General features: G+C 44.6%; 1 protein-coding gene across 1 annotated transcript in view; it reads right to left on the bottom strand.

Moving 5' to 3' along the window:
* CACNA2D2 (calcium voltage-gated channel auxiliary subunit alpha2delta 2) overlaps nt 1-23,242 on the bottom strand; it is a 1,194,468-nt gene that overhangs the window by 825,334 nt on the left and 345,892 nt on the right. The window contains exon 3 of the mRNA XM_085627677.1: nt 17,923-17,982. Within this exon, the coding sequence (XP_085483803.1) occupies nt 17,923-17,982 (60 nt within the window). The remainder of the gene's footprint in view (nt 1-17,922; nt 17,983-23,242) is intronic.

Genomic DNA, 23,242 nt, shown 5'->3' with positions numbered 1-23,242 from the left:
GACATGGGTACACCCTTTTGGTTCCAGCAGACTAAAGAGCTGCACAAAACACAAATCTTGTTCATGCTAAACTCAAGAAAGAATTATTCTTAATGTGCCTATGATAGTAGCAGATTACTCTCAGGGGCAGTAGCGGTTGCTACCGACCAGGGGTGGTGGAGCGAGGGGTGGGGAGTGACTGGGGGGAGGAGAAAAGAGGGAGGGAGGAATAATTTTAAAAAAATCATTTACCTCTTTACTGCCGACGGCTGGCCACCACCTCTTTTTCTTCCGTCCTTCTCTCGGAAGGAAGCGCACAGCCTCCCAGAAACCACTGACCAATCACACCGCTGCCTTAACAGCGTTGTGATTGGTCTGACCGCCATAGTTCAGCGCTCAGATAGGGGCTGGTAGACTGTGCATGTTCTCCACCCAGGCTGTAATACAGCCTGCATGGAGAACATGCAGAGTGCGCATGACACTTTAGCCGGCCCGAGACGACCGGCCAAAACGTCATGCGCACTTTAGGTGCTGCCACCACTCCTTCCCCTGTGACATGGGGAGCCCATCCCCGCCCACCTGGCTTCAGCTGCGGGCTGAATACAAAAAACAAAATGATAATAACGAATGTTATTATCATTTTATTTTTTGTATTCCGTTTGCAGCTGAAGCAATGGGGCGACGCTCTTTCACCTTAGCGGAGGAGCCGCCACAGCTCAGGGCTCGTTGCTTGAACCAGGAAGGTGCAGCTTCAGGTTTGCGTTTACTCTGGAACCTGGGTATGAAGCAGTGCAAATGATAAATGCTGGTCTCTCAATGGATGGAAGTGTTGCATTTTGTCAATTTGGAATTGAGGACCAGGGCCAGGAATGGTCTTATGTGTGATATATTTTAGCTTAAAAGTTTGGAGATATGAGCTACATGCAGTCAGACAAGGTAGCTCTTGCAAAGCTGAGGACATATGGTTCTGCTGTCTACACCATTCTTGCAGAAGTCCTCTGCAGACGTTGCAATGAGAAGGACCTACTTGAAAAGGCATAGATAAAGAAATACTCTTTTTGGGTAAGAAAATCAATAGCTGCCAGCAACTTAAATGTGAACATTAAGTGTAGCAGGGGGACCCTCAAGCCTGTGTCCCTGCGAGCTGGGGGACATGCTCTGCTCCTATTCACTTATGGATGCCAATCCCACCCATTCATATGTGTGTTTCATGTCACTTTCCGGGACACTGCCCAATGCTTAGTATGGTTCCCGGGTGTGTTTCCCCCTCTTGCACCCACAAATCGGCATAATTCCACATGCATGTGGGCTTCCATTCTGTGGTGTGTTCATGCCTGTTTTTCTTGTCCTCTCACTCCTGGATGCTGCACAGTGCAGTTTCACCCTTCAGGAACTGCTTCTGCTCTGCCTTCTCTTCTGCTTATTGTGACAGCAAGGGTGCCAGGGGTGTTACTTTTAAAGGAAATATCCTCCACATGGCCTTATTTCAGGGCTTTGAGACATCTTGGAAACCACCCTTCAGATATAGAAGTCCATGAGATTAATTGCTGCAAACATCTTCCTCATTTATGGTTGTCAGACATCTAATGAATTTAGGATGCTGACACTCTATCAGACATACTACAAGCGTTAGAGTATGAAGATTGACTGTGTGGATGAATGATCATAGTCAGAATAATTTACAGCTTATGTTTTGCCATTTACATGTTTTTATATAACTGCCTACATACCAAAAAAAACATACATTGTAATTAATAATTTTGTATTTTTCTATTTCTTGTGTCACTATTTTTATTATCATTACTATCTTATCATATTATTGTTTAGATTTTGATTGAAGTAGCCTTAGGAACTTCTCAGCACTTATTTCAGGGCTAAAAGGTTGAGAATGACAGCCTATGGTGGGAATTGATGGGAGGAGGGATTAAAAAAATGGGCCTAGAACAAGATATACTAAAAGTTTTTAGGACCCAAATAGTTCTAAATCGGTGATCACAATCACTATCTCATTTTAGGGTTGGGTAATCTTTTACTGATTCCTAAAATGAGATTGAGACCCCATACAGATTTGGTATTTAGAAGGGGGCGTGTGATAGGTGTCTCTCCTCAACAGCACATTTGTATGAGATGTATCAGTGTTTTGTGATCACATTACAAATCTGGTCAAAACGTATTGAAAATTACTGACTCGTGAGTTGGTATAGTAACCCATTCCCTGGGGACCCCTCTTTAGGTTAGAATGCTAAAAGATATTGTTGGGGAGAAGGGTGGTCCAGGTTACCCCTTCCATCTCTTAATAAACTTTAATGAAAACAGATTGCATTTTACAAAAATGTGAACTTTATTTAAAGACGATCATATACATGATGGTACACTGACACTAGCAGGCCCCCATCCCTGTGATGGCCACCAATCGGAGTGAGTAGCAAGTGTGACCTACCTCATTAATATTCATGAGGTAGGTCAGATTAAGGCCCACTCAATTTGGAATTTCGCAAACTAATCTATTAGTACATTGACCTGTTTGTAAAATTCTTTACTTGTTACACGAAAGATGGTAGGGAATTGCTACTAGATTGTTGCGACCAGTACTTTGTGCATCTTGCCTGTGTTCTCTGCCCAGCTATTTAAGTAGGGAGAATCAAAGGGTTCTCTTGGAAAGGAGTTTCTGTAGTAGCCAAGAGAAGGGCATAACTGAAGAGTATACCGGAAAGAAAATAGGCTATCTGAAATCAATATCACTCTCATGGTCCTAGGCAGTCTGGCTTCTGGTTGAGCGCATGAAAACACAAGTGCTTCCAGGCACTATCACCCCCACTCTGAGAAACGAGGAATATCCTTTTAGAGATCTTAGATGATAGAAAGTGGTTTGGGGGAGTTCTTTAATTTACCCAGCCACTGTAAGTTTTACAGTACGTTTTGCTTCAGTGTATACCTTAAAGTTTATCAAAGTTGGACTGGAGATGACGGGGCTACCAGGGCTCCTTGGAAATTTTCCATACTTAATTTATGAGCTGATACATCCAGCAGCAGTTTGCTCTGAGTCATTTTGAACTAATTTCTTCCCATCCTATGTTTCGATGAGTAGACAGTGCCGCAACTATCCAATGAGTCTGTTTAATTTACTGCTGTGAAGACAGACACACAATAAAGGATCGTCAGTGCCTTGAGCATCAGATATGAAAAATGATTTACTAATATTAGGAATCCGCCAATCACACCTGCCACTTATAAGAATGCTGTGAAAACATACAATAATTCAAAATAACTATTAACAAGAGTAGCCAAAGCAGTATGTCTGGAGTTGGCTGCTAGCATTTTGGCTTTGTCAGTGCTTGTTTTCTTTCATAGTTTTTGCAGATCTTTATTGTTGGGAAAGCTACAGGCCCTTTGTATTTTAATGAAAAGACAGCATACCTGATCACATTTTCTTTTTAATTAAAACACATATTGCCACAGCAGCTCCGGTCCTGAAAGGAACTACTTTGTGTGTCACTCAAATGAAGGTAGCCAATGAGCAGATGGAAGAAAAAGTGAATGAGACAATAAGAGACAACTGGCTAAGGAAGGCTGGCTAAAATTCTCTCTGATTAAGCATATAATAAATAATTTTAGTAAAATCAAAAGGTCCTTGCTAAGGCTGTCTCTAAATAAAACAAAAGTAGGAAAATATATAAAAAGCAAATGACAGGCACTATTGATAAAAGCAAGCAATCACCCACTGGTACAGATTGTACATACAATACCAGCCAGCATACTGATAGGTGTTCAAGTATTGATTATGATTAAGGCTACCGGCTTTATGATATTTATTTTTTTGCCATTTCCATCTGTATTTATCCATATTTTTTTTTGCTAATTTCATTGGTATTTATCCATATTTATATTGGGTTTGTGGAAAAATTAAGCTAAAATTAGTATATTTCCAAATTTATTTAATCGATAAATATGCGCTCATGCTTGAATGTCTGCCAGGTTTCAGTGCTGTGAACACCCGCAGAAGATAAATCAATGCACTTATATGAAAATATGCAAATGTTAGTATCAACCTTGTGCATATCTAGTGGTGTTAAAGCCTCTTTACTAAAATTATTTTCTTTTTTAACCCCCTTATCTATCAATCCACACATCTATTGGCCTGGCAGTCATGGCAGGCAGATTTTAGAATTACTCAAAAAGCTACCCAATTTCCGTTTTTATCCACATTTAAAAATAAATACGGGCAAGAAAATGAATGTTTCCTGTCTGTATTTGTATTTGTATTTGTAGAGCGCAACATTCATCCTGACGGATATCACGGCGCTGTTTAGCGGAACATGTGGTAGGTTGTGTTGGGGGTCTTCAACTACTTGTACTTATGACATCGGGAAAAGGTGCGTTTTTAGCTGTTTCCTGAAAGATGCATAGTTTTCGGAGAGGCGCAGGTCCAGCGGTAGTTCATTCCAGTGTTTAGCTGCCAGGTATGAGAATGATTGGCCGCCGGCTCTGACTTTCTTTATGCGCTTGGGTCTAGCCAATGCTTGGTGTCTTGATCTCAGGCATCTTGTGGGGATGTAGAATTCAATTTTATTCTGAAGGATTTTAGGTCCAACGTTGTGCAGTGCTTTATGCGCATGACTCAATAGTTTGAACCTTGCTCTTTGGCGCATGGGTAGCCAATGGAGTTCTTTCATGCATGCGGACGCAGAGCTAAATCAACCTTTATTGCATACAAGCCTAGAAACCGCGTTTAGCAGCACCTGTAAGCGTGAGAAGAGGTAGTCTGCCATGCCTACATACAGGGCGTTGCCGTAGTCCAATCTGCTAGTGAGTAATGCTTGTGTGACCGTCCTTCTACATTCTAGCGGGATCCATGGGAAAAGCCTTCTTAGGAGTTTTAGAATAGCAAAACCTCTTCCACACAGAGCCCGCACATGATCCTGCATGGACAGAGTGTTGTTGATGGTTATACCTAGGTTTTTCGCGCACTGTTTGGGCGCTGGGGCATCTCCCAGGGATTGTGGCCACCAAGTTGGATCCCAGATTAGATGTGCTCCACCAAAGAGCAGTATTTCTGATTTCCCTGCGTTTAGCTTGAGGCAGTGTTTGGTCATCCATATTGCCATCTCTGAAAGGCATTTATTTAGCTTGACCTTGGTATCCTCATGTCTGTCTTCTATGGTGATTATCAGCTGTGTATCATCTGCATAGGAGCAGATAGTAAGTCCCCATTTCCTGCTTATCGATGCCAAAGATGACACATAGGCATTGAAAAGTGTCGGGCTCAGGGAAGCTCACTGGGGGACACCACAGCTGATGTCTTTTTTTTGGAGAAGAACTGACCCATTTGCACCATCTGGGTTCTGTTCCTCAGAAAAGAGTTAAGCCATTGGAGAGCTTTGGCATCAAGCTTGTGCATATCTAGTGGTGTTAAAGCCTCTTTACTAAAATTCTTTTCTTTTTTAACCCCCTTATCTATCATTCCACACATCTATTGGCCTGGCAGTCATGGCAGGCAGATTTTAGAATAACTCAAAAAGCAACCCAATTTCCGTTTTTATCCACATTTAAAAATAAATACAGGCAAGAAAATGAATGTTTCCTGTCTGTATTTATCTGTAAAAATCAGTAAAAAGGGAAAACAGGGAGCTTTAATTATGATGATTGTTGTGATAGCAAAAATATTGCTTTTTTGTTGTTGTTTTTTTAACGTTTAAGATGTATACAAATAGCCAAACAGTAATTTGAGCAAAAGAAGGATGCTGAATATTTCGGTCAAAACCAATGACGTGCAAATTGGGCACCCAAGAGGATTAACGATTCATGAAACTTATCGTTAGTAAAACACACCTGCAACAGAACACAGAAGCAAAAAATAAATAATTGTTTAGGCAGAACGAGAATGCTGTAAACAACAGATATTCTTCGACTTTGTCAAGACACTGAGACCAAATCTTGTAACTTATCAGCAAATAAAGGAAGACAAGCACGATTTACACAAAACAATGCATTAGTTAACTGACTCCTTATCTGCAAATGTTCTAATCCTATAGCCAGGAGAATTTCTAGAGGGGTACAGGCGTCAGTGTGGCCGCATATTTCACAAAAGCAGTAACACAACAAGCACTAATTAGCTTCTTTTGTTCTCATTTAACTGCGAAAACAATAACGCAACTATTATGCTGTAGTGCCAACAGACTAACAGAAAGCCAACTTGAGGACAATGCATGAATTATAATCAGTCACAAAAAAGTATTAGACAACCACGACAGGTACCAGTTGCGTGCAGAAGGCTATGATAAGAGGACATGGCTGACTTGCTGATGACTATCAAGGTACAAAAGTAGATGACGAGAATGAACAACAAGCATTTGCAATGCAATAGGTCTCGCATTTACGAGAGTTTAATCTTTTGTCATTTACAATGGCAATAGCGCAAACTCTTGTAAATAGGAGACCTATTTCACTTAAAAAAAGTGGCTGCCATTGTGCGGAGCTATTTGAAAGTGAAAGTGTGCATGGTGCGCTGAGCGTAAGAAAAGCACGTCCTGCCTACAATAGGAGAAACTCATTAAAGAAAATAGTGCTTACAGATTAAATAAGACGTAGCGTGTCGCAACAGAACTAAAAGGGCGAGTCGCCATGGGAGGTTACAAATGTAGACAAGGCGGTACCGAGGAGGGACTAACAAGCCTAATAACCACTCGGAAGCCAGCGTTTACAATGGACAATGACACAAGCCAATTAAAAATATAGGCGGGGCTTCAAAGTCATACTCCACTACTGCATGCCTCGCAGCGGCGCATGCGCTGCCCAGGCTCGATCTAAAAAAGAATAGAGGTTTATGGTCCAAAGAGTGTTAAAAATAATAGATAACAGTAGAAAAGGTTGGTGTGGCTGTTGTTGTTTGGTGACTGGGTTGTGTGATGCCAAACAACATTTATCTCAATGCTGCTCAGCCTGACACACACTGTAGGAAGCTTGATGCGAATGCTCATGGCTGGGTGCCAGGTAAGACAGCACCAAAAAGGCATGTCACTATTGTTGTTTGGCTTGAGACTGGGGTGGCAGGACAGCAAATGTTTATGCCTATAGTTGATTACTTGTAGTGTTAAAGTTGAGGGAAATGCTACTGGCTGTGTGTGAGCGAAAGCGAGGACGTGGGTAGGTGCAAGTCGCATGCACTCCAGATTCAGCAAGTCACTCCCTGGCGTGGCCTCCTCGTTATTCGTATGGTCATTGTACCCTGACTTTGTGGAGGGTTATCTCATATGCAGCACACTGTTAGCTAGTGTTGGTGAGATGTCAATGGGCACCTTATCACGGGTGCCTGTGTGGGGGGTTTAATATAATACTGAGCTCCTCACTCCGCAGAGAAGATTGGGTCACATTTGTTTGAATTTGGTTCTGACAAAGTGCCAAAACATCGCTCCTCTGCCATATAAGGCATGAAACATGTTGACCTTCATTGTAGACCCCAGCATGACAGCAGGTCTATAGTTGACCCGTACTCTATTGGAAACAGAGACAGGGAGCATACATTCCCGATTCCTCTGTCACTTTTGTTTAAATCTCAACATTGACCAGTGAGATCACATTAAATACCTTGATACATATGGTCCATAGTTGATTTTAGTTTCACACTGTTGCCAATCTTCTCACTTCCTGGATATATAACTCACAGTTCAGCTGTGCTCATCAGGCATTTTGAAAAAGATCTGCAGTAAAGTGCCCCCTTGCAGGGCCCGCCAGGCACTGCAGTGGCAGCCCGGCGTGTAGCACAGCCCAATGATGAAGTATCTCACCTTTTGGGTGAGCGAGAGCAACTGTTCCTAAAAGCACGTGTTTTTAAGAAAAACCTGCTGAGAGCTAGAGATAGCATCTATCTGATTTAGCATATGACCAGTATATTTAGGTTAATCTGACACATATGAGGAGAGTGTATACTGGACCACTAATCTCCGTGTTCTCTTCTGTGATATGTTTGTAAAGTAGAACAATGTCAGAGAAGTTAACTGGAAATGTCCTGACTGATCGAAGACTGAAATGGTATCAAAGAAGGCAATGATAAATGTGTTTACTAGCTAGTTCACTAAGGGTATCGTACGTTTACTAGCATGCTGCCAATCAATGAATGAAGATCAAAATGTGGTGTTTGCATAGTGGACATCCATCAAAGAGGTAAGGGTGGGGATAGCTTGCGGAATTCCATGTGGTGTAATCTTGCGGAATTACCCAAACATTCTGCGAGATTATGCAAAATTACAAGAGAAGAGTAATTCTGAATTTAGCACTAATTTCTTTGCGCAAAAATGCACCCTCGCATCTAAAATGGACTACAGGATGCATTTTGCTCTAAGAAATAGCAATAAATGCAAAAGAACATAAATAACGAGCACAGGTAGCCACTCGCGCTCCCTAAATGTGCACTGTGGGTAGGATTATCCTCCAATTTACTTAAAGCATTTAGCACTATTTTCTTAGCGCAAAAATGCACTGTCCCTTTCAAAATGGACGTGCAGACGTATTTCATGCACATAAAATAGCACTAAATGCAACACTACATACATATCAGTCTGAGCAGCTGCTCGCGATCGCTAAATGTGCTCTCGCAGTAGGCTTTCCCCCACAAATCACTCTTAATTAAGTGAGCGGGCATAATCACATTATTAACTGTAATTTTGCATCAAAGATTAAAGGTGAATTACCAAAATTACTTCAATTACTTTGGCTTATTTGAAATTCTGCCCAGGCCTACAGAGAAGTCAAATGTGTTTATTGGTTTCAGATAGCATGGCGCCAGAGAGGGTAGATGGTAATCCGTTGGCTGGTTGCAGGGTGGCATGGCGCCAGAGTAGGTAGATGGACATTTGTTGACTGGTTGCAGGGTGGCGGCACCAGATAAGGTTGATGGAAATATGTTAACTGGTTACAATGTGGCATGGTGCCAGAGAAGGTAGCTGGAATGCGTTGACTGGTTACAGGGTGGCATCACAGCAGAAAAGATAGCTGGAAATGTGTTTCAGGGTGGCATGGTGCCAGAAAAGGTAAATGGCAATGGGTTGCTTGGTTGTAGGATGGAATAGGACTAAAGGATGTAAATGGATATGTGGTTATTGAGTGAATGGCACCAGAGAACATCTTACCATGTTTTTTACTTTTGTTTTCCACCTCTCTTTGTTCACTCCAGTTGCTTTCTAGCTGCAAGCTTTTCTCACTTGATCAAGTCCTTCACTGTCTCCTCAGTTTCCTTTCCCAACCATATTTTCTTCTTTTACTCTCTTCCTTTTCACACATTCTTCCCCTACTCTCTCTATCCCTCTCGGTTAACTCTCCTTGCAGTGAACATAGTATCTCTCGCTCTACTCCATATTATCTGCCTCTTACTCTGTATTCTATACTGTCGCCAACGGTATGTCTTCTTTGCCCTTTCTCCACACTCTCCAATTTATTGCAGCACCATTCTTTTTTATCATGTACATATGTCATTTATCTGTTGCTTTCCTACCCTATTTCTTGCTCTTTATTTCAGTTGTCCACATACTCAAGTTTCTTGCTCCCTTTACTCTTCACCCACTTTAGTAGCTGCTCGACCTCCCTTGGTGTCTTTGCACGGCAATGCTTTCTCTGGCACATCGAGTCATCCCTACCCTTCCACGATATATATTGTAAGTACTATGTGCATTTGATAGATGCAATGCTAATCAGCTGATGACCAAACAGGCACCACTCACAATAGATATTGAGTAGCAGTGCTTAATTTGAAGAAAACAAAAATAATAATTGCAAGTTCTCATGATTTTCCTAAGAAGCCTGCCGCTTAGCCACTGTTGACTGCTGGGGTTCCTGAATACCAAGGCTGCCTAGTCTTGATTCTACTTGATGCCTCTTCCTTCTGCCACCCTACACTTCTGGTCTCTCCCTCTTGTGAGTTATTTTCCTCTCTGCTTTTTTCAAGTCTTTCTCGCCCTCTTTCTTTCTTTTTTGCCTTTCTCTCTCTATCGTTCCGGGTCAACGTCTGATGAAAAATGAGTCCTTATCCTTAAAAACAAGTGCCTGCCCCCCCACCTGTGACCACCCGCACAAATAAGGCACTGCTCACTAGCCTGGCATTTCCTTTATATCCATTCTCAAGACATGCCAGCCGCCCTTCCCCACATTTTGAGAGTTTCGCTTCTCTCAGACGTCTATAATGTTCTCCAGGAGAACCATCAAAGAAAAAAAAATCCCTGCAGATTCGATTTCTCTCAAAATGATTGTGTGCAAGCTGTGCAAACTTTCTGCAGTTAATCAAACGCGGAGGGGAAAAAGGGTTTTACATATTCAGTAACACCCTACAGCTCGAGATTGCTGGGATTCTGGGGTCCAAACGAGTGCAGAATACAGATGACCCGATGCCACGGCTCGGCTTCCCGCCACCCTGGCCAACCAGCTCTGAACATGGCTGCAGGAGATATCCTTAATCCCAGGCTCCGCATTGGTAAAAGCAAAATGGACCAGCAGTGTCTGCCCACACTTTTCCCTTTATCACGTCATGGGCGGATCCCGATTTTTTCTGGGTACAATGATTGTGAGAAGGTGGGGAAACCTCTGTTCAGGAGGGCCAGATATGACGATCTATATAGAGTTAAACATGGAAGAATAAGAACACAGCACACGCGGTATGTTGTCTGCACTTGAATAGCGCCTTCTAACTTTACTATGGAGGTTTCTTGTTTTTCAATCCGTCATGTGCATTTTGCATGTTCTCCACCCAGGCTGCATTACAGCCTGGGTGGAGAACATGCCCAGGATCCCACTTCCTCTCTGAGCGCGGAGCCACGGCGCTCAGACCAGCCTGCTATCAGCAGCGTCAAGATTGGCTAGGGAGCCTGGGTGCTTCCTGTTCCTGCCTCGTCAAAATAAGAAGAACGTAGGAGAGGCAGCCGAGGCCAGGTAAGTGCAAATTTATTTTTTAAACATCCCCCGTCCTGCCCCACCATCCCCGCCCGCCACACCACCACGGCCCCATAGCAGCCGCCACTTGTTGTTTATTGCCTGACATATGCAGATTGTTTTTTAAGAACCCAGGTAACCTGGTAAATAGCTATTTTGTGAGAGTGTGGTGTGTTTCAAGCCATCTTTATTTGAATGGCTCTGAGAATGGATGCCGGTTTGGTGTAGGTGGGGTTGCTTTTGAGCTGGCAGCCAGCTGCAAATCTCTGACGTGTTTTTGCTACTTTGAATCTACAATGTCTATTAACATGTTTTCTAAAACCAACTAGCTGCTGAGCTTGTAAGAATCCATCCACACTCTCACCAAGGTGTGGTTCTTAGACTACGTGTGGTCGCATCTATTCCTTTCATTAGGTAATTTTGGACTTGAAAGCCAGGCAGGATCAATCTCTGGAGAGCCCTGGATGAGAGGCGATGTAGCACAGCCTCCGCAATCAAAGTCTGCTATGAATCGGGTCTGTGACTGCTGGTCTTGTGGGCATTTTTGGGATCAATGACCACAAAAGGCAAATGCATCCTACTACCTTCATAAATCCATGATCATGGATACTCCAAGAACGGCTCTACAACCCAGGAACCAATTGGATATTGTAAATTTGGATATCCTTCAACCAAAATTGGCTGTGAATGAAGCGTCTTTTATACCACTTACCCGTAGGCACCGAACAAAATAGCAGAGCAGTTTCTTCTCACGAAGACCTGAAATTCCTACATCATATCTGAATCGAAAAGCTCTTTCGACAAAGCATACAAAACAAACTCTGTGTTTGAGGGACAATCCAAGAGTGTAATAGCCTGGCACGTGCATTCAGACAGGGATCTAATGTGATTATGTTCAAAGGAAGATATATTTGTAGAAGGGAAATAAAAAATCCCAACAGGCATTAAGTGAGATGAACTTGGAAACTCTAGGGAGGTATAAGCAGGAGATTGATTTGCAGTGAAAGGCATCCCCAGAATGTTCACCTATCTGTGCTTTTTTTTTACTTATTACTTGGCTGTGGATTTGAGCCTTAGCCCACCACTTTCACTTATAAGAAGGAATCCTTTGATACAGCATTGAGGACATGTGTCTCTGTTAGATACATGTTTTAAAAGAGCCCACAATGTAACATGTAAAAAGGCACTAGAGCGAATGACATGGATAGCATTGTGCCAAAGTGTTGCTGGTGTTGTGCCAAAGTGTTGAGTCCGCTGAGGACAAAGAGCTGGTGCAGGTCATCAGACAGCAGTTACACCACAGAGGACAGGCCTTTAGAAATAGAAGCGGCTCAGGATATAGCTCATAAACCTAGACTGACTTGCCTGAGGCAGGTGCAGCGACCATTTTGAAGCCAGGTCAAGCAGCTCTGATGTGTTGGGGAGAGGCACTTTTCAATACACAGTGAGGCACAATGGTGGGGCCCTAACAGAGGCGAGAAGACCAGGTAGGCACTTACTGAGTCGGAGGGCCATTTCCTTCTCGCTCAATATGTGTGGGTGGGAGCAATTCGAAATATACCACTAAGGCGTGGTGCAAAAAAATTGGGGAAAGTTGGGAGGAGAGACAATGAGCATACAAAAAAGAGGCGATAAAGAGGGTAGACAATTTCTTTAGCCCAAATTCCCACAAGGCAAACAAAGTAAGGTCACCCAGAACAGCACCAGTACACCCTCACTGGTACCGAACCTCATTATTATTGGTAGACCAGAGTGGAGGGCGTAATTAACTAAATGGAAGAGAAATGGATCGGATAAGCACACAATGAAAGTGGTCATGCTACAAGATAATACGGCGTGCATGTAGATTGGCATTAAGGAGATTGAGATTGGGGGAGTGGCACTGGTGTTCAAGCAAGAAGCTGCAAAAACAAATTATTGATCTAACCAGAGGCAAAAGGGTGCTATCCGCAATACCTCAGTATTCATAAAACAGTGATAGTTGGCACCAACTCAACGATGTCCGACGCTTTCCAAATGCACTGGAGTCAAATGACCATTGAGGGCGTATTACTCAGTGGCTGTAAAGATGTCTAGACATCAATGTGGTAGATGACCCTCACAAGTATCAAAAGTTGCTTCAAATCAAGGGTCGATGATGCGCCAAAGATGGTGGCTGCGCAGCTACCCTACTGTTGAAAGCCAGGCGATTGTAAAGATCCGAACTACATTAAAGATAATGGACAAAAGGGAGTGCGTAATATCCAGATTTTTTATGACAAGGCACTGAAAACCATGGGGAGAAGGACAAATTCAATTGGACCTGAAAATGTTTGTTTTGGAAAATGATCTGTCTGGACAAACTAAGGGTGGTCTGGTGATTTGGTGTTTGGATGAGGACCATGCTGTGGTGCTTCTTGATATTGTCTGGAGTAAAGGGATGAATCAGAAGGATTATTGGAATAAGCCTCTTTCCTCCTAATACTGGAGGCCAAAAGGAACTGAGTAAAGTAGCAATAAACAACCCTGACAGATGTTAGGATGGATCTGAAAATTTGGATTCAGACGTTCATATTAGAAGAGCGGCTTGAGAGTTTCAGAATTCAACATGGTTAACAAGGTCATATAGGCTCTGGAACTAGTTTAGCCAGTATTGTCTTTGTGTCTGGATAGTAATGGCTGAAGTGGGCTGTCCTACTGCCCCATGTAGTGGGCGGAGGAAAAATGTGAATGACACATGACAGTAACAGACCAATGGATGAAGAGGGCTGGCTGAATGATCCCATATAAATAAGAATATTATATGTATACAATTATTAAAATCAAAAGCACTTGGCTAACTCCAGACTAAAAATCAGTCCTCTGTGATAGAGTTTGAGTTAAATGCTTAGGAGCGTCAAGATACAGCCAAGTTCCATATTACTTGAATTTTAAAATGGTAATACCATTTTGTAATCATTGACTGGAATAATAATGCTTTGTACCCTTTTTAGATTGTCAAGCGTTGATATACAATTTTGAAAAAATCTATAAACAATGAAACTACAAAACACAGATGTAAGCAGCTCTGAAACACAGGGGGTCTAAATATTATTCAACAATAATATTCCAGGACAGGGAACTTCAGGAACGGCAGACAACTGGTGGTGTAGCTTGGAGCCAGTGCACACCAGTGCCTGAAATGGAAATATAGAATTGCAGGTACTCCATATTCCAGTGTACCTGTTTGTTGCTGAGAAGTGCTAATACTCTCCCAATAAAAGAACTGGAGCACTGCTGAGAAGTGCCAATACTATCCCTTCTAAATTAAAGAAGGTACTGAGTACCTGATAGCACCTGCTCATTTAAAGCACAGCTGCACACTTTTGGATTTCACCTAGTAACCAAACGCTCTGGAAGCATCCGAAGAAATCTGTGGAAATGATCTCAGTTTCTCTAAAAATATTATGATTTGTCAGTTTTGCAACGAAGGATTGCCTCCCTGCTGTGCTCTATTAATGCCGTAATTACAAAGTCAAATGCAATTATTAAGCAAATAGCTCTCTGCTGCGGCCCGAGTGTCCTCTTTCAGATTATCCGCCTGCGATCATGGGTGGAGGGTAGGAGTCATGGGAGAGAAGAGAGGGGGGGGGGGGCAGGTCAATGCCTGAACTTATATTAAAACCTATGTATTTGTGTACATTCAGGTTTGCAGGGGCAGCATCTCCTATCCTTCTGTTACCTGTTGCAGTATCTGCAAGGCAGTAACCTCCAACATGTCACCCTATCTGGCACAAAGAAACGTCTGGTTGCCAGCGCAACACGTGCCGGCTAGATATCACCAGAATGGAAACCAAGAGGTTGCCCTGTGAATCAAGCCTGCTCAAGGTATGCACTAAGGATCAGGAGCAGATCCCATAACAGATCTAATTCGATTAATGGATCCTATAGTTCAAAATGAGGTTGAAGCCCCATATTTTCAATGAGCATCTTTTCGACAATCCGCAGTACTATCTGGATCTTCACCCGGACACAGCACCTGAAGAAGTCCCTTACTCTGTTATTTGTTTTCATTCTCATGGATATGTACATTCTCCTCAAGCTCTTTAGCTAAGTTTGTCTTTACAGTGGTACTGGGGCAAAGTTATGTCGCGTCCATGGATGCCAGTCAGCAGTAGCCAATGGTAATGCATGTTATGTCTTTTATGTTTTTTTGAAGCACAATTTTATTGATTTTATTTATTTCTTATAGCATATTAGTTACAGTGATTCGTCATCAGACAAAGAGAAACATTAGATCGTTTAGTGCGTCATATCTAACAATATATCTCTATATGTATACGTATTGAAATATGTTTCTTCTAGTATCTGACAGTTTATTAATATGCGCATAGTGGTTTATCTGCTTTGATAACTATACGGTCTTACAATGTTTGGTTTACTGCTATATAAGAATCAAATGATTATATTCTTACAAACCCCACCTTGCAACCTTTCCCTCCCCCCACCCATTTTCCTGGCTCACCCACGTAAATTGAATGCCTGGTCGGGGTTATTTGTTCTCATATATAAGTCCTATTTTCTACCTATTGTATATATCAGCTAATTCCCAATTGGCAGCCATTGTACGGTGTATGGTACAGTAAGGGCTCATTTTTTCAAACCGCATCAGAGGGGGGTGGCGTTACTATAGTTTTGGGAACAGGGGCCTCCAATGGGTCCGTGGCCTTTAGTGTTTCTAGCATCGGATCCCATTCCATAGAAATGTGTATTTTACGCGACCCACGGAGTCCTTCTTGTCTAATAATAGCACTCTCTGCCCCACCCCAGCAAGTCATTTCTGCATGCCAGGTAAGTGGCGTAGGGGGAAATGCTGATTTCCACCTCATTGTGATGGCACGTTTCTCTATGAGGATAGCCATGTCTACAAATCTATACCGTACTTTCTGTCCTTTCGAGCGACTGTGCAGTCCCAATAAGCAGCTTTCTGCTGTTGTCCCAACAGAGGTGCCCGTCGTTTCCTGTACCAGGTACCCTATTGTTTGCCAGAATGCCCACAGGCGCGGGCAGTCCCACAGCATATGCAAAATATCTACGTCAGGCTTCTGACATCGATTAATGCATGGTATGTCTTGCTTGTCCTTTGGTACTCATGGGCCAACACTTGCTACTCCTGATCTCAGGGATCCAAAGACAACAGCAGGCATGTTTACTCTGTGCAGCTTCCACTCCTTACCTTTCCCCTGGTCTCTTTGAAGGAACTACTAGGGTCTAAGGACTTGACAAGATGCGATCAGCTGTGAAAGGGTGGCTGGTGTCACTTACGGTACCCTCTGCATTTTTAGAAATCATCATCGGCAGTCCTGCCCCATTTCCTGTAGAGCTCTGCGTTGTGTGCATCTCATGTACATTTCATTTACTCATTTACTGGCCACCTGCAGAAAACAGTGGTCACCTCTTTAGTCATCTCAGAAATTGATTACTGCAATGTCTATATCTTAATGCCCATAATCAGGTCCTGAACAAACTGCAAACATCACAGAAGGAGGCACTGTGACTATTGTGCAGAATCCCCAAACGCCAATTGGTTTCCCAATTTATTGCCAAGCATCACTGGCTCCCGGTGAGGCAAAGGATTCAAAGCCTTGATCATAGTATACAAAGAACTGCATGGAACTGGTCCTGACGTCTTAAAAAAGCACTTTACTTGTTACTTACCAACCCGTTCCCTGCGATAGGCATGAGCCAAACTTGTGCCAGTTTCTAGATACACGGTTGCCAATTGGCGAGGGAGAAGTTTCGTATTAGGAGCCTCAAAAGCCTGGAACAATCTCCCTCTGCATATCAAAACCCAACCCAACCTTTTGGCCTTTAGGAAGGTCCTCAAAACTTGGCTTTTTGGTACACTCTGTGTGATCTATGCTTTCTCCTTCCCTCAGCTAGCGCCAAGACTCCATTGGGGGCAAACAGGCTCTCTACAAAAACACTTACCATAACAGCGTAAAGAGGGTGGCACATGTTGACCAAACCCAAGACCACACCCAAGAACGGAACCACATTCCCTTAACTTTTCTTGCAGCGGAAGTGATTTCTAACCTTGGAAGGCACTTTCCCCCTTCTTTCCTAGACCACTGCATCTTCCTTGTGGCCACCCTGGTGTGTTCCTGGCGGGCACGTGAAGGGGACAGTGGCATCAGCAGTGTTAACCATAGCCCGACCTTCACCTTCTGCTTCCTGCCTCCCATCATTATCAGAATGCACAGGCACAGGCCGGCTGGAAATGAGATCAGAATTGCTTCATTCACTTTCATTAGGAGCCGCTGACAGCAGGGAGGGAGGCAGGGGGTCCCAGGCGCGGGGGCAAGAGAACACACATTTACCATTGTTAGAAGCGGGGGCGGAGGAAGAGATGGCGGGAGGTGAAGTGGCGACAGAAAGAGTTTGAGGTCAAATAGCATTGATTGGTGAAGGGGCACAACAGGGAGCCAAATATATTTACTATGCAGGTGCATACCATCCAACATCCTTTCAACCATACGTCTGCAGGGTGTCCAGGAAACCAATGGAAAATGGCGCCCATATGTGACCTATAGGGGCCGCGAAGCACTGAATAAATGATACACGTGGATTAACTACTTACCCAACAGTTGAGAAAGGAGTAGGGAAGAGCTATGTAAATAACAGTGCAATAACAATATTTTGCAAAGCTTACTATACAAAGTGCAAGGGCGACCTCCATTGTTTCATTTTTTTGGGGTTCTGCAGTATCGTGCTACTCACCAAAAAGCACATAAACACCTCATCAGGGGTAGCAAGCGCTTTATAAATGCAAACTCTTTCCTCTTCTGTCCATCTACTATCCTTTTTCAATCCAAATAACAAACTCACACGTCCACCGTTCAAATTAATTTCATATATCCCCATGCTAATACACCACTAATCCTTTTTGGGTTCCGGAGCAGCGTGCTACTCACCAAGAAGCTATTTGATGCCTCGTCAGGGGTAGTAAGCGCTATATAAATGCAATTACAAATACAATGTCAGGGAGTTGAGGGACACAAGTGCACATACCAGTATATTGTCCTGCCAGCGATGCTCCTTCTGAAATGTTTCTGCAGCTTCCGCGAGTCTCTGAAAAAACAAAAACAAAAATCCATCAGCGCCACAGAAACCTTCTATAGTTATGAAAGTTGAATTGCTGTAATACATATACACGCACCTTTGTTGATTACAAGTATGAAAGATACATGCAAGGCAACAACAGAAGCACATGTAACTAACAGCAAACCCACTGACAATAGCCAGCTGACTGCAAGGAACATCCATCCACTTAGCATTCTATGATATCACCAGCTGCCCTGACAGGCAGGACACCATAACGTTTTGGAATGAAAATGAGTGCCAAATATAGACATGGCTTCTGTTTCTGGTCTCTTTTCATTTCCTTCTTTCTAAATATCTCAGTGCTCGTTAAGGGACACCAATCATTTTATACGTCACCTTACTACATCAACAGCCAGTCTGGTCAGCTGAAAATCAAAGTCCACCTTGTTCATCCACATGGAAATAGAGTCATAATATTTAAATAGGGCTCCGATGTGGCCCTAGGCCAATAGGACACCACGTTTCCAGTGCCAGGCTTTCATTGGGTGACCTAATTCATTCTGGGAGTCGTACTGTTGATTGATTCCCTAGACCAATTGGACTAACATTATTAATCACAATGAGTTGTAACAAGTAGGCCTGGGACTGGGAATTGTGTGGCCAATTCACAAAGGCCTTATGAGTAGGCGAAGTAGTACTACAGCAGTACCCCATGTCTGCCTTTTGGATTTGCATGAAAATGTCTGACTTCCTGTTGGGCTTGGCCCTCTCTGCATGGTCATCCCCAAACGTTTTATTGGCTTCCTGCTCTCTCCTTTACACATGGTGAAATTGACTTACACCCAATTGGACGGGGCTGTTGAGGTTGAGCGCGGAGGATTGTGGGTCGTAGTTTTTGTGGACTGTGGTGATCTTGTTGTGCAAGTAGTATGAAAGGGTGTCGCAGAGTTCTTGGAAGGGGTGAATGGTGTTCTCTGTGGCTGATGGGTTGGAGAATTCTTTGACCATCTTCAAGAGTTCTTTCCTGTTGTTGGCTGCTGTGTTGATGCAGGCTGTGATGGCCTTTCTCTTGGCTTCTTTGATGCTCTGGTGGTAGTTGCAGAGGGCTGCCTTGTAGGTGGCTCTGTTGGCGGGGTTCTTTGAGGCACGTCCTTGCCTCTCGAGTTGGTAGCAGCCGTGCTTAGAGGCTCTGAACTCTGCAGTGTACCAGCTGGCTTATTTTGAGGTTTTGCTGGATTTTGCTGATTTCACTGGGGAGACTCTGCCGGCGCATTCGGTGATCCAGTCGGAGAAATTCTGCATGGCCTGGATGAGTACTGCTGATGTTTCAAGTAGGGTTGAGCTGGGGGCCTGTCTCCACTGTGTCTTAGTTATATTGCCCCAGCTGCTGTGGGAGGAACTGTGGTGCTTGGTGATGGTGCGTGAGGCATTGGAGATGGTGAAGTATACGATGGCGTGGTTGATCCAGATAAGTTCTGATACATGGCTGAATTTGATTTTGCTGCTGGAGGTAAAAATGGCGTCAAGAGTATGTCCAGCTTTGTGCGTGGGTTCGGTGACCAGTTGGATGAGGCCGATTATGTTCAGGTTCTCCAGGAGGGAGATGGAGTTGGCATCATAGGGGTTGCTGGGGTAGTCGACTTGGAAGTTGCGGTCACCAAGCAGGAGATAGTGGTAGGAGTCGATGGCTAAGGGGGAGATGATGCTGATATTGGTGATGGCATAGCAGAAGGCTCAATGCTGAGTAACTTGCGTTATTTTAGGTTACATGCTGAAATTGGGATTCAGCTAGCCCAACTCAAGCCTTCATCTTACAGCAGGCATAGAAATTGGTGCCTGCAGTTTATTTGCCAGAAATGGTGAGTGTCCAGCAGACATTTATTTTGATATATTACCATCATCTCCAGATTATTAGGTTTCATGTATTTCGCATAGTTTTTTGTTTTTCCTTAAGCGTATGCTTTTCACATAAATATTTACAGATGGTTCAACAAGAAAATGTTACACAGATGTCCACCCAATACATAAGTATCTTGTGTGATATTTGTGCACAAGGGCATACCTCGAGTGCAGTTTTCATGCTGACGACTGCTCAACACATTGAGTTGGTAGCCCGTGTGACTTCTGTACCCACGGCAATACCTAGAGCATAATGTCCTGCAGACAGCAACCCATTATATTGAACAGGAACCTTTTGCTACTTTTGTAGGCAAAATAATATTTCCAGCACATTTTTTCACAAAGGCCACCACACAAGTGGCGCAAGAGGCATAATTCTACCAAAAATCACTCAAGCGAAAAATATGAATTTTCCCCAACTGCGAATACAGAGCCAGTTTCAGCCATGGCCCGTTCAGGTAAGAGCGGTGGGGCAGTGGGGACGGGGCGGTGGAGGGATTCAATAGACAACCACAAGGGAAAATTTTATAAAAAAATAATTCCCCCTCATCATCGTTTGTCAAAATCCCACCCCACCCTGCCCCACGCCTCACCGCTCTTACCTGCACTGGCCACGGCTGGCCAGTTTAAATGTTTGCTACATTTTTGGTCTAGATGTAGTCAATATGCATAAGTTTTATGCATTCCATGAGTGCATGCTGAATAGGGGGAGGGACTGTGTGTGTATGTGTTGCGTGTTGTGCGTTGATGGGTATGGTTTGATGTGGGCATGCAATTCCTTCTTTCAGCAAAGACGACCTTAACCATCTGATCGGCTGTGGAGGAAGAAAGACTGAGTTACTTGGATGGCTGTGTCTGTGACATCCATAGTTGTCCTAGGATTGGACAAAAGGGATGGCAATAAATGAGGTCAAACATAGGTATCAGCAGAAACTATACTTTCTCATCATGAAACTTCACTGACAGTAGGAAATGGGACCAAGCTATATCCTGTCATATCCCCGGCAACAGTTGTGAGAAAGTGCCATCTTTCTTGCATGGTATGCCCCCACTTTTTGCTGGATTGCTGATGTACTTTGACTGAGTGTGCCCTGGACACCTGCCAATCAGGTGCCCAGAGCCTGTGTACCTTCCCTAAAAACTGTATTGAAGCCTAAACCAAATTGGTATCTCTGGCCACATGTCAGCCCCATTTAAATTGTACCCTAGGTACCCAGGGCCCAGTGACCAGAGAAAGCCCCTAAGTGCTGCAGCACTTATTGTGCCACCCTTAGAGGCCCTGTGCCCTGACACACACACACTGCCTTTTCAGGCTGAGTGTCTTGGTGCAGAACAAAACAGAGTTGACATGGCACGCATCCCTGTGTGCCATGCCCACAAACACACTGCCCTGTCATACCTCAGTCTCCCCTCTAGCTGGGTGCACTATGCCAGTGGTGTGGGTACCGGTGCATGAGCCCTGTACCCCTACAGTACCCAGGTCCATTCCTGGGCACTGTAAGTGCAGTGCAGCCATTAAGAGTATATGGTGCTGGGAGGTCGTCATTACGAACTCCACAGCACCATAATGGCTACACTGAAGACTGAGAAGTTTGGTATCAAACATCTCAGCACATTAAACCCACACTGATGCCAGTGTGGGGTTTAATGTGAAGTGCACGACAGAGGGCAACTTAGAGTTGCCCCCTGAAACTAACCTACAACCCGTGTCTTGACTGAGAGGCTGCATAGGCTGCCACCCAGCAGACAGGTTGCTGGCCCCCTGGGTAGAGAGCCCTCCGCTCTTGTGGGCCTGCAACAATGCACATCCTGGGGCGAGGTGCCAAACCTCCTCCCCCAGGATGGTCAGGGAAAGCTTCAAAGGCATGCCGCCTTTGTGAGCCTCCCCAAACCACTTGCTGTACTCAGCAACTGGTCCCCACCCATTCTGACCCCCACTCTAGCGGGAAGATCGGCAGGAAAACCCAAGTGAGGAAAGGGGGTGTGCCAGCCTCTGCCAACCACACCCCTCAGGTGGGGGAGGCGAGGTGAAGCCCAACTCTGGGCACTCGCCATCTTGAGGAGGGGGAGCCCTACCCAATCAGGACTAGGCTCCTGCCCCCCTCCCACTGTACCCACCCCAGGGAAGGGACCCATTGGTCCCAGACCTTTACCTACCTGTAACGCCCCTAAATTTAGTATTAAGGGGCATCCTGAACCTTCATTCCTCAGATCCCAAATCCGAAACAAGAAGAAGAACAAGAAGAAAGAAGACCTGCCGTGCAGGTGCTAACAAGAGGACGACACCAACTGACTTGGCCCCAGCCCTACAGGCCTGTCAACCCACGAACCTGCTCCTGCTAAACCCCGGCGTCTCCAGTGGTCAGCAACCTTGAAAACCCCGGAGGACCTGACTGCCTTCCTCATCTAAAAGACTGGGACTCCCACGAGCAGTGGTTCTGCTCAAACAAGCAACAACCCCTGGTGCCAAGCCAGGATTCACGAATCCAGCACACTCGGCACCCGCCGAGCCCGGCCTGTGCCTGAGTGAACAAAGACCACCAGGACGTCCCCATGGCGACTGTGACCACGAATCCAGCACCCAAGGACCCTCCTCAACGCTCCTGACGACGCCTGCAGCCTCAACTCCAGGGAAACCCCCAACCGCGACCAGCAGAGGGTAAGATTTCCCAACGCCAAAAGACACCCCTGCACCCAGCGCCCTGCGGCCCCCTGTGCCCAACTCCTGGGTGCCTACCTAACCTACAGCTCCCCAACTTACCTCTCGAAGTGGTGGTCGCACCTGAAGAATCTCCGTCCCCGAGCTTGCAGCCTTTGTTCGTCTTGCAGCTTTCCCATTGAAATACATTGAGCGCCCGACGGCTCAAAAGCACCCTGCACCCAGCCGCCCGAGTGCCCCTGGAAGTGCAGCATCTGTTCTATTTTACTTCCCCACTTGCCCTGTGTACGTGACCAGGAGCTCAGCTCCCACAGCCACGTGGCCTGCCTGCAGGCAGCCACCAACCAAAGGCCCCCTACCCGCCATAGGTTAACATTGGGCCCACTCTCTCTGCATCCAGCTGCCCCTGTGCCGCTGAGGGTGTAACAACTGTACCTACCTGACCCTGGGAGACCCCTGAGTCTATCCCCAGAACCTTAACTCTGCCAGTCGAGTACTTACCTGAAAGCCGATAACTTGCATTTTCTCCATAGGGTAACATTGACTGGTTTTCACTTGGAATTTCTTCTGTGTCGAGTTTTGAAACATTGAAATATTCACTCAAAATCACCCGATCAACGAAAACGAAATTACTCACCTGTTATCAGGAGAGATCCCAGTGCTGGATCTTTGTGCCCAGCACTGACCCTACAAAGCAATTACAACTGTGAATTTCCGATAATCCAACTT

This window comes from Triturus cristatus, chromosome 9, assembly GCF_964204655.1.
Source record: "Triturus cristatus chromosome 9, aTriCri1.1, whole genome shotgun sequence".
Lineage (NCBI taxonomy): Eukaryota > Metazoa > Chordata > Amphibia > Caudata > Salamandridae > Triturus > Triturus cristatus.
This window is presented reverse-complemented; position numbering and strand designations above follow the sequence as displayed.